General features: G+C 44.6%; 2 protein-coding genes across 2 annotated transcripts in view; one reads left to right on the forward strand and one right to left on the reverse strand.

The window, feature by feature from the left end:
* The window catches only part of PHF19 (PHD finger protein 19), a 128,444-nt gene that overhangs the window by 72,633 nt on the left and 43,150 nt on the right, over window positions 1-12,661 (forward strand). The gene's annotated exons all lie outside the window — the stretch shown is intronic.
* Window positions 1,354-6,400, reverse strand: B3GALT9 (beta-1,3-galactosyltransferase 9). The gene is made up of 2 exons (XM_081847728.1): window positions 6,380-6,400; window positions 1,354-2,944 (listed from the first exon to the last, which is right to left on the reverse strand). The coding sequence occupies exons 1-2, from the start codon at window positions 6,383-6,385 to the stop codon at window positions 1,835-1,837; spliced, it is 1,116 nt and encodes a 371-aa protein (XP_081703854.1). The 5' UTR covers window positions 6,386-6,400; the 3' UTR covers window positions 1,354-1,834.

Below are 12,661 nucleotides of genomic sequence, written 5' to 3' on the forward strand. Positions count from 1 at the left end.
TTCACCACTACCTTCAGAGGTTGAGCAATTTTTCTCCATCCTATGCTATTTAGAAAAATCAATCCTTCAGGACTTCCTGGGAGGAGCTTATCCAGGTCTGTCACAGCTCTCAGGAGCTTCCGGTAGAGCTCTGAAAGTCACTATTAAGTGGTGTTGAACAGCAGATTTATTTGTTTACGGTCTTATTTCTGCAGTCAGATAATAGGGAATTAATCTCCAGAAATTCTGGAGTGGAATGTCTGCCAATGAGGGATAGAGAAATCCTGTTGGGTGAGTGATCTGGGAGTGGGAAAGAATTTCAACACTGGCCCAAGGAGCACTTAAAATGCTGAGATTATTCCAGTGAAAAGACCTGCCATTCTCCCTTTCCTTCTGTTTTTTAACTACCTTTGAAGCTACATCTATAAATTAATTCAGAAGCTATTTACACATCCATTTAAGTGCTCATGCGAAATATGACCTGAGGACTGATTTAAGAGGAGTTATTAGTGAAGGTGCTTGCTAGGAAATAAGCAGAAAGTGTGTTTTGAACTAGAAATCAAAATATACACAGACAAGAGATTCTCTCTGAGAGGTTTTCTCTTGGGCTTGTTTCTTTGAGCCCCTGCTATGATTTATGTCACTGGAAAGAAAAACGACTTGTGTGGTTATATTAGTACTGTTTTGTGAGAGCTGTTTCACACTGCATATCCAGGATGGGGAAAACATAATAGGTTCAATTGTTTGAAGTATGTCTGCCCAATTATGTTTTGTGGCTCATTTGAAATAAAGAGATTTAGTCTGAACATGAAAATGATGCTCTTAACATGAAAAAGTGGGCCAGGCAAGACTGGAATACATACGAAAACACAGCTGGTCAACTAGTGATTCATTCTGAGAGAGGAGAATTCTTTAAAATTTAAAAGCAACTTTACACAAAGAGCTACAGTTTTAATATAAGAGAACTGATTTGCTCAATTGACCCAGAGGACAGTCTACTCTATGGATGATAAACTGATGCCCTCCTAGATGTTGTGTTATAGCTCCCATCATCCCTGTCCATTGACCATGCTGGCTGAAACTAATGGGAGTTGGCCTCCTCAACCTCATCTAGAGGGCTGCGCAAGATCCCCAGTTCTAATCTTGCTCTGCTTCTGATAAGTCACCTAGCACAATCTTGGATACCTAGATATCATTGGACTGCAGTTCTCATTCCTCCTGCCCATTGGGGGATGCTGGCCTAGGCTGAGGGAGTTGAAGTCCAGCAACATCTGAGGACCCAGGGTTGGGAAAGGCTGACTTACCAGATGCCACTGAATTTTGCAAGAAAGTGTAAAAGCAACAACAGCCTCCCCTGTTCTTGATTGGCTGTTACCCTAACTTACTTGAAAAGGCTAATAAGTGTTGGATTGGTCTATCCTTTGATCATTGATATTGGAACATGGAAGGGAAGAGAGGTGATGAGCTCCTGACTATTCAGTGTTTGGGTGGGTAAAATAATCTATACATGTCCAAGGAATACTGTGGGAGCTGGTTGCTGCCACACCTGGCTGTCACATTACCATCCACACCATGCACAGATGCATCATTTAAAGAACTTGCATCCACTAGTGGAGTGGACTAGTTCACATGACCTTGTGACTCCTGCTCATGTTCTTTGAGTGTTCATCAACTATACTCTCCTGTTGTGTGCATGTTTTAAATGTGAAATTCAGAATAGAGAAAAACTTAAAGCACAAGTGGTCAGTGGAACTCCTTGCAACAGGATGCTGGCCATGGCTCCTAGCATAAATGGTTCAGCAGAGAAAATCCATGGTTAAAATCAAACATTTGAATGTGAGTTTTTTGGGTCAGTTTAATCAGCAAAATGGAGAGCCTCGTTCTGTAAGGCATCAACACTTAGGTGTTTAAATCCATCCAGGTATGTCATGACTTTGCAGGATACCAACCCATAATAAGTTTCTAGTACAGTGCAGTCCTTACCATTGCTGATCTCGTCCCATTCTTGGAGCAGCTGGGTATCTCTTGCTGTGGAGGAGGTGAAAATGAACTTGTAGCAGCAGCGGTTGTAGCGGATGTGCTTTTTCCCAGAAAATCGAGAACTGTGAGCAGGCACCACACCAGCTGCTTTGCTGCAGAGTCCCACAAAGGCACCAGGAGGCAGTGAAAGAGGAACTTCTCCAGAGGTTACGTAGATCTTCCGAGCCACATCCTGTGAGATGACAAACGCAGTCACACTGCAGTAATCGGGATAATATTTTTCTGGGTATTTTTGTTGGGAGACAAAGCCATGACTTTGAGGGTCTCTGTTGGGTTTCTCTTGATGAACCAGCCTCCCAAGATAAATGTCTTCGGGATGGGTTCTTAAGTTGAGCAAGTACTCAACCAAACTTGGGAGGTTGATGAACATCTCCTCATCTGCTTTGAGAATGAACCGGGCCCTGGAGCAGAATGTTATGGCCCACTCCACAGCCATCAGTGTCTTCAGTGTCTGGTTCTCTACAGAGTCCAGGAAGGAGCCTTGAACGAGGTCCTGATGCTTCTCCATCTCCTGGACTACCTCCAGCTGGGTGCCTTCTGAAGAGGGCTTCCCTAACACAAACAAAACAAGAGTACCATAACCCCTGACGTGTGTCTGGTTGGCCCATGTTTCTCTAATGATGTTGCGCCTTGACAAGTTTTCAGGGCTGCCAAAGACTAGGACAAGGAGGAAGATCTCTTGGTTGGAGCAGGCCTCTGATCTGCTAGCTACATAAGCCTTGGAGATATTGGCCTTCAAGGGGGTCATATCCAGCTTCCGTGCTCTCTCCCTGGCTTCGAGGACCTTCATGTCTGTGTAGGTGTTGGGGAGTGCTCGCAAGAAGTATTCTTCCACGAGATCAGCTCCAAAGAACAAAATGTGGAAAAGAACAACATTAAAAAGAATGAAACACCACTGGTGGGTCCTTAGCCGGCAGAAGATTAGCTGCAGGGCAAAAAAGAGAAGAGGTTTAGTGTCTGCTTCCCCTTCAAGAGTGTGTTGTGCAGTGATTCTTCCACCACCACCACATAATAATAGTAATAACAACAACAACAACAACAACAAAAACAGATTTATTATTTATACCCCGCCCATCTGGCTGGGTTTCCTCAGCCATTCTGGGTGGCTTCCAACAAAATATTAAAAATACATTAAAACATCAGTCATTAAAAACTTCCCTAAACTTCAGATGTCTTCTAAAAGTCTGGTAGTTGTTTATCTCTTTGACATCTGCTGGGAGGGCGTTCCACAGGGTCGGCGCTACTACCGAGAAGGCCCTCTGCCTGGTTCCCTGGAACTTGGCTTCTCACAGCAAGGGAACTGCCAGAAGGCCCTCGGAGCGGGACCTCAGTGTCCAGGCAGAACGATGGGGGTGGAGACGCTCCTTCAGGTATACTGGGCCGAGGCCATTTAGGGCTTTAAAGGTCAGCACCAACACTTTGAATTGTGGTCGCAAACATACCCATACTCAACCAACTCGCATCCTTCAACCGTCATCTGAGGCTCTTCTTCATGTGCCCCCCCCCCCGTGAGAGGTCCGGAGAGTGATAAAATGAGAATGGGCCTTTTCTATGGTGGCTCCCAACTTCTGGAATCCTCTCTCCCGGGAGGCTCACCTGTTGTCTTCACTGCACATCTTTAGGTGCCAGGCTAAAATGTTCCTCTTCTTCCAGGCCTTTGGCTAATTAAAAAATCTATGGCTTCTTAAACAGTGTGTGTTTGTGGTTTTTATTACTGTGTTAAGTATTTTTATATAGTAAACCACCCTGTGATCCTTGGCTGAAGGGTGGTATAGAAAGTTAATTAATAATAATAATAATAACACCTCCTCTCATAGTTGTATATGGACTACTTCCTTCTTCTGTGATCCTATATGAGTGCCTAAGATTACCAGACACGTTTTATATTTTGCATCATTCTTATTTTCACATGGACCCATACTAAAGCCATGTGCTTTTACCCTCTTTTGGGAGGAGAGTGGTAGGTTTTAAAAACATACAGATTTTTTTTTTTAAAAAAACTTGGGTTTCTTTGTTGTAACAATTTGCAAATACAGTTATCCAAATTTTATATTTTACAATCCCCATCCTCCCATTGACTTCCCTCATCTTGCCTTTCTGGTTTATTCCACTGTTATCTTCTGCATGTTAAATAACTATACATGTTGTTGCGCTGTCTTTCTTCATATTCTACTTAAATAAAGTTGTGAATGTTAGTCTTAGTGTGAATTTATGTTAATATGCACATTTTTGCAAAGCAATCTCCGATATACTGAGTTGTACTCAGTGCTATTTTTCTAGGAAAAAAGTGCTGGAACTCACTGTGAACACCTCCCTTGTTCTCTTAGAATGCCAATGGCACCCACTAGAGAGATGCCGGAACTGAGTTCCAGCTGAGAAAAAAGGCCTGGTTGTAATATGCTATTTCTACTCACACATGTCCATTACTTTCTATGAGTCTGTTCTCAGTTTGGCCCACTAATTTCAATGGGTCTACTCTGAGTATAACTTAGATACAACCCAATGTATCTTTGTACGCAATTTTCACTAATATATGCATTATCAGGCAATCCTTGTTTGGTGCAGGGGTTCCATTCTGGACTCCTATGCATGCCAATGGAGCGTGCATAAGCCTCCCCTCATTCAATCCCTTTTCATGACATTTGGGAGCTACACCTGGGTTCGGTGTGCATGTATGTGATCACACTTAAATGGGCAGTTGCCTGCATATGCATTTTTGTACTCATTACTTGGCTGGAGAACTGCATTTCAAAATTTGGAGAAATATGAATGTTGATGGATGGTTCTGTTTTTGTTCACATACTGTCAGAGCTGCCCGAGGTCCCAGCTCACAAAGGACCAACGCCAGTTCTTGTTATATACAAAAGTCTTTATTGAAGTTCAGTTTCGATTTCAAAGCCGCGGCGCGCAGCTCTACGTCTTGAACTCTAGACCGCTGCTGCTTTGGGAGTCCCCGCTGGCCCCTTGCTTCTGGTGCGTCCCCCCTGGGACCCCCCTTGCCCTGGCCATCGGCGCCCCCCTCTGGGAATCTTCTGAATCGCTGGAGAAACTCATGGAATCTCTCGGGCCACTGTCATACTCCCCTACGCTGCCCTCAGATTCTTCCCCTTCGCTCTCCGTTTCCTCTCTCCCCTGTGCCTCTGCTCCTGAGCCCCTGACACATACTGTTTCAGAAAGTGAAAATAAGGTAGGTTTGCCTTTAAATGTAAACCAAATCTAATTTCTCCCCCTTTCACTAATCTGCAGTATCATTCCAGAAGCCAGGATGGATGGCCCTGGAAGAAATGTGTGTCCTCAACTCTTGGCCCCACCAATTACAGTAGTTAAAAGTTTTCAGTGCAATCCTGTATCTATACTTAAAAGTAAGCCCTGTTGAGTTATGTAAGTGGTCACATATTCCAGTTCAAGCTGATTACAGATTCAAACAGATGTAACCCTAGTATTCACCCTATATATTTAGGAAAGGGGCAAATTCAGACATGCAGGGTCCCCTTCTTGATCGTTACAGCCATGCCCCTTTCTAAGATTATACAACTTTCTTATACAATCTTACACAACAACAATAATAATTAGGGGTGCATTGCAACAATCAATGTACATCATGTGTTCGTCTTTCAGCTCAATCTACTATTTTATGTGTACATACATGGGCAAATGACTGGGTGTGCTCCCAATATCTTCCTTCAAAAATTCCATTGTATGTGACGGAATGTGCACCCTATTTTCTTGAAATTGAGGTGCCTTGTGTTTTCAGTGTTACCAGATGCTTAGCTTTGGAACACTCACCCTTTTCTGTTTGTTGGTAGGGTGGCTCTAGGACATTGGAGATTGAGAGCCTTTAGCAATTTTTCTGCAGAAATAATAACAGACCACCAACCCTGTGCAACTGCAAACCACTGGCTGTAGTTCAGTGGTAGAGCACCTGCCTCACATGTGAAAGCTGGGTCCAGCCTCCAGCACAGGACTTTGAAAGGTCCTTGTCTGAAACCCCTGGAAAGCTACTGCCAGTCAATGTGGATCAGCCTTTGCCAACCCTGTGTCCTCCAGATGTTTTATATTACAACTTCCAGGAGCTACAATCAGTGTGTGTGTGTGTGTGTGTGTGTGTGGACTGATGGGGTTATATCCCAAGACATCTGGAGGGCAGTGAGTTAGATGGACCCAATGGTCTGACACAGGATAAGGCAGTTTCTTAGACTGGTATTTTGCGTAGCAGACCTGCCCTCCATATTGCACAGATGTTGAAGTTAATTTCATGTCTCTCTTCACTTATAAAGTGAGGTTTAACATTTGGAACAGTCTTCATGTATTGACATGGTAGTCCAGGGGGCTGCCGATAAAAATATAGTTCAAGACTTACCTTCATGATGCTGGTAGTTTATGCTTGAATCTTCCAAGCCTTGAAGATCGTGTGCAGTTTTGGACAGATAGGCAGTATTTCTGCACTTGAAGCAGTGTTGGGCATGTAGGTCCAGCTGGATAAAGTTACCTCTGTGTTAACAATCAAGTTCGATTTTCTTTTTTCCATTCAGCTCTGCCTCTGAGCAAAGGACATGTAATTCCAGAGGGTGGTGATTGTATTACAGTGGCATCAAAACGAGCCAATTAGCCTTCTGTACTTCATTAATTTCTGACACGAAAAAAAAAAGCGGGGCTGTGCAAATGTGATATTAAAATGTATGAATGACACTTCTTCAAACTATAGTGCCATTATTGTTGGAGGTACTTTATAAAAATGAATCTCAAATATGCTTTCTTAGGTAGAATACAAAGGACTTCATTTAAGCAGAACTTCATCTGTAAGTTTTTTTAACAACACATATAAAGTATTTATTTTTGTTAATGGGATTTCTTCAATGAGTCACATAGGACTATAGAATTGTAGTTGGAAATGACCACAAGGATCATGTAGTGTAGCCCCCTGCAATACAGGAACAACAGCTAAAGAATCCCTGACAGATGGCTATCCGACTTCAGCTTAAAGAGGTGGGAAAGCCATAGTGAGTATTCTGTAGCTGCTGAGCACATTGCTCAGTCACCGCTGGACTCTTCTTGGGGTTCTTCTTCCACTGATATATATCTATATTTAACTAAATAAAAATTATATTTCTGCAAACCTTGGGCTCCCCGCTCCCGAAAAACCCCTGGTACAACTACTGGAGGAGGAAGAGGAGTGCAGGGGGAGCGCACCATCCCCGGCAGCACGATCCCAGTGGGGTGCCATCGCAGCTCCCCCCCCCCACGCTGGGTGCCACGCCCCTGCAGGCAGTGCCCCCCGCCCCCAGGGCAGCACGCCCCACTCCCACCTGCTCTCCGCCCCCCCCGGTGCCAGAGCATGAAGCTCCGCCACTGGGTACAACCTCTCTCTTGCTGCCATTTTGGCAACATGAGCAATGTCAGTTGTATCTTGCAATGATCCAGAACAAATTAGAGGGAACAATAATATCTCCTGGATAGCTCAGGCAGTAGACCATGGGACTCTTAATCTCAGGGTTGTGGGTTCAACCTCTGCATTGCAGGGGTTGGACTTGATGACCCTTGTGGTCCCTTCCAACTTTAAAATTCCATTATTCTATACTGCAAAACAGGAGGATGAGTTTTAAAAAAGAAAAGAGGATTTTAGCTTGTGATGCACAGTGAGGTCCAGCAGAGGTCAGTGTTTCATTGCACAGCAGAGATGTGAATTAATTTGGTAAAGTTAGGCTATGTATCCTAGTACCTGCACACAAACACACAAAATTACTGTACTTTTCCATGTATAAGACTAGGGGTTTTTTTTACTTCAAAATAAGGTTAAAAATCTGGGGGCGTCTTATACACGGATAGTACATATATGCCCATTTTCTAAATCTGGGGTCCCCAAAAGTAGGGGGCATCTTATACATGGGGGCATCTTATACATGGAAGAATACAGTAGCACTACTGCTTTATCCAATAGCATCACCTCCTATTAATTCAATTGGAGGGTGCAATCGATTGGGGATTCCTCTTTCATAGAATCATAGAATCTTAGAGGTGGAAGGGACTCCAAAGGTCCTCTAGTCCAACCCCCTGCAATGCAGGAATCTCAGCTAAAGCATCCATGACAGGAGGCCATATACCTGCTGCTTAAAAACCTCCAGTGAATCAGAGTTCACAATCTCCCAAGGGAGTCTGTTCCACTGTCGAACAGCTCTTACTGTCAGAAAGTTTTTTCAAGAAAGGAATTTTTCTCCTTTCTTGCAGCTTGAAGCCTTTACAAGCTTCTTTGGGGGGAAAAAGCTTTATTCAGTAAATATTTTTATTATTACTTTAAAAATCAAGGTTTATTGTATCTTAGCAGCCAAAACTCCAACTATTACTGAGAGAGAGAAAAAACAGAAACTGAGAGAAACCAAAACCAACCAATTCTCCCACCTCTAAGGTGGAATCTACACACATATAAAAAAACGCGGTGAAAATGCTTTTTTTAAAAAACGTTTTGAAAAAATACATTGAATTTTCCATAGATCACTGTCGCCATTTGTGTCATATTTGCATACTGCACTTTAAACATTTTATTTGCAGCTGTGTAGCTAGTAGATAAATAGGTACTGCTCCAGCAGAAAGGTAAACGGCGTTTCTGTGCGCTGCTCTGGTTTGCCAGAAGTGGCTTAGTCATGCTGGCCACATGACCTGGAAGCTGTACGCCGGCTCCCTCGGCCAGTAAAGCGGGATGAGCGCCCCAACCCCAGAGTCGGCCACGACTGGACCTAATGGTCAGGGGTCCCTTTACCTTTGCTAGCTGAGTACTCTGTGATTTATATCAGCCTCCTCCTGCTTGTACTAATTAGGGCCCCCCTTTTACAAATGCAACTCACAGCAATTAACAAAACATATAACAATACAAAAACAAAACAGAGAAAAATATAAAACGCCATATTTTTAAAAGGACAAAAACATCCCATCCACTGAAGGAGGCTGCAGATCATTCAAAGCTAAAGGACTGGTGGGAAAGAAATGTTTTTGCCTGGAGCCTAAAGGTAAGTACCTCCCTGGAGAGAGCACTTCACAAGAAGGGAGCCACCACAGAAAAGGCCCATTCATGTGTTGCCACTCTCTGGACCTCCTGTGGGGTACTCACCTGGAGAAGAGCCTCAAATGACTTACAGCAGAGCTTTCCAAACTTTTCATGTTGGTGACACGCCAACATTTTTAGACATGCATCACGACACAGTACAGTGGTACCTCTGGTTGTGAATGGGATCTGTTCCGGAGGCCCGTTTGCAACATGAAAAGAGCGCAACCCACAGCAGTGCGTCTGCACACACACGGGTTGTGATTCACTGCTTCTGCGCATATGCAAGTGGTGAAACCCGGAAGTAACCCTTTCCGGTACTTCCGGGTCACTGCGGGACGTAACCTGAAAGAACATAACATGAAGCGGACGTAACATGAGGTATGACTGTAATTCAGTTTCACTAGCGTGGGGAGTATTCACACAACACACCTACACACTGCAGCCAACACATCAACATATCACAATACACAGTTTGGAATGCTCCGACTTGCAGGCCCTTGCTGCTGTTCTTGCTGTTATTATTATTACTTGTGGTAATGAATGCCTCTTCTGAGATGGTGACAGATACGAGTAACATCAAGCAGCTCTTGAGGGCAGTGGTGCTTCCCCTAGAGGGTGCATTCCCTTTTCAGCCTGAGGGCACATTAGCCTCTGGGCAACTTTCTGGGGGCCACATGCTATTGGTTGGAATGGCCAGAGGCAACAGTGGGTGGAGAAGGGGATGTAGTTGTTTATTTTTGCACAGTAGACTACTGTCTACACCGGCCACCCACCCCCATACATTCAGACAAGCAGAGGTCAGGAACACATTCCAACCAGATCCAACTGGATCCAAAGCTAATCTGTTGAGGGTCATGTAGAAACTAGCCTGCTGCACAAAGGTAAAATTTTCCTGTTGCTCTGCCCACTTTCGTTTCTGGACTTGCCCACAAATGGCATGTGCTCTGAAAAAGTTCCTCAACCCTGCTCTGTTTTATGCTGAACATGTTGTGTTGGCCACTGAGAGGTACAAGTGACAGTTGTGGTGACAAACCCCCATCTAAATTCCCCGATTAGAATAAGAGGATTGGTCATCGTGCCAAGAATGCAATGTTTTTATGGAATGTGGAAGGGATCTCTTTCCTCACAGGTGCAAAAACCAGCCTGGCGCGAGCCAACGCCTCAGCGATTTGAACTTTCCAACAGCTGCTCTTGTGTCTCTCTGGACAGCTCAACTTGCCTCCCCTATTGCCTCAGCCTGTTCTGTGCACTGCCAAGTGGAGGCTGTGATTGCAATGTCCACTGATGTGCTAACCAGTTTGGAATACCTACAACATGAGAGACTGGTGTCCACAGGTGGCAGCGTGCCTTATGAGTCGCTAGGCTGATTTCAGTTCTTCCGATGTGATGGAGATTCTTTCTCGGCCTCCGTGCTTCTAAGTATCACATCTAATTGTTATAGTTTAATTACTACAAATGCCAATTGTTGTACAGTAATGCAGAGGTGGGAAGCCTCCGACCCATGGGGCAGTCTTGACCCACCAGAGGTTTTGATTTGGCCCACAGGGCCATTTTTTCCTTAAACCTCACCCACCTGCTAATAAAGTGGCATTAGCCCAATAGGTAGATGTGGGGTGGTTCATCTACATGCCCTAGTTCCCTGCATGTGTAGGACTGAACTGACCTGGTGTGGGGAGTTCAGTGTTGCTCAGTTGGAGGTCATAAGGGAATAATCTCCAGAGAATTTCCTCCTACATCTGAACCTTGTAGAACATGGGGAGTTCAATCACTCTTGCTCGCTACCTTCATTGCTTTTGCCGGTGTGCATATCTACCTGCCTGCCAATCACCCAACCACCTGTCTCAGTTGGCCTGTCGGGTGGGGAGGAGGTAAAGATCTTGGCTGCTGGTCCATAAAGGTTCCTGACCCATGCAATAAAGCAAAGTGAACCTGGTTGAGGCTGAGGAAATGCAAAAGGGAGAAGATGGTGGGGGAAAAGTATTAGAAAAAGAATTTGGTCTCTCCGATATGGAAATGTGCTGATTGGAAAAATGAGCAGTTGAGAGACTAATCTGACAGATTTGTCTATTTCTCCTTTGACTTGATAGATCTCCACATTGAGGGCCATACTCTGTAAACCTGGGCACTGCACCACTGTCAGCCTAATCTACCTTGCTGTGAAGATAAAGTCGATAGAGGCATGCTATCTTGGGCTCCTTGAAAGAAAAGTGGATATAATTGTAATACTGTAGCTTAATTTTTGAAGCCATGTTTCTTATCATATACAGTGGTACCTCAGGTTACATACGCTTCAGGTTACATACGCTTCAGTTTATAGACTCCGCTAACCCAGAAATAGTGTTTCGGGTTAAGAACTTTGCTTCAGGATGAGAACAGAAATGGTGCTCTGGCAGCGCGGCAGCAGCAGGAGGCCCCATTAGCTAAAGTGGTGCTTCAGGTTAAGAACAGTTTTAGGTTAAGGACGTACCTCCGGAATGAATTAAGTACCGGGTACTTAACCTGAGGTACCACTGTATAGTTTCCACATGACTAATTGTAAATTACCATGTGGGCCTTTGGGCCTGATGGTGGGGGATAAATGGTACAATAAAGTCCATATTTTATGAGTGAAAGTATTCTTGAGTGTTCAAGGCTGCAATCCTAACCCCACTTACCTGGGAGTAAGCCCCATTCAGTGGAGGCTACATTTGGGCAAATGAGGTACTGCCAAACTAGCTCCAGTCTAACCTCAGCCCCCGCCCCCCGCTTCCCTTCTTACCAAAATCCATTCCTGGGGTGGCAGTACTAACTGTCAGCTTCATCATCCTCCTTATTCTCAGTGTTGCCCAAGCAGAATTCTACAGAGAGGAGAATGGGGGTGAAATTAGAATTAGTTGGCTCTCCATGTCATTGGCTCTGGCGTCACCTGCTGTTGAGCTGCTTGCCTTCCAGTCCCAATGGGCACCAGCCCCCACTGCCCCCACTGGATTCAACAGGACTTAACAGTGTGGTGCAATGGTTAAAGTGGCTGACCACTGTCTCTTAGCCTAAGCTACTTCACAGGGTTGTTGAGGGGGCTAAATGAGGAAGGAGAGAAAACAATGCGGAGAAAAAGGTGTGATATAAATTCAATAAATACTCAGAGTAACATGGTTAGGATTGTGCTTTAAGGAAATTAAACGAAACAGCAGCAACTGAGGTCTGCTTTGCATTGACCAGAGCCACAGCAGTATGAGGAGGAGATGAGGTGATGCCTCGGCTCAGGGAGGTCAATTGCACGCCCTTCTTGCAGACACTGAAACCGAAACTAAACTCCACAAGAGAATTGGGTTGCCATGGCAATGGGATTACTGCCTAATCGGGTCACCTTCTTATAGAGGGATTCTCTCCTAATTCAGTTACTGGACTTCAAAGGGTTGCGTCGTCTCTGCCCTTGGATGTATTACAACAAGGTCCTTTAAGTGGTTATTTCAAGCTTCTGGTGTGTCTCAGCGTATGCTCTGCCTCTGATTCTTACTTTGTGGAAATGGCGCTCATACTGAGGCCAAGACGTGCAACTTCGTGAGGTGTTTCTTCCCACTTTGCAATTTTCATTCCCCCCCATCCCCAATGAGAAAAGAGAAC

Source organism: Podarcis erhardii (assembly GCF_964252035.2).
Source record: "Podarcis erhardii genome assembly, chromosome: Z".
Classification (NCBI taxonomy): domain Eukaryota; kingdom Metazoa; phylum Chordata; class Lepidosauria; order Squamata; family Lacertidae; genus Podarcis; species Podarcis erhardii.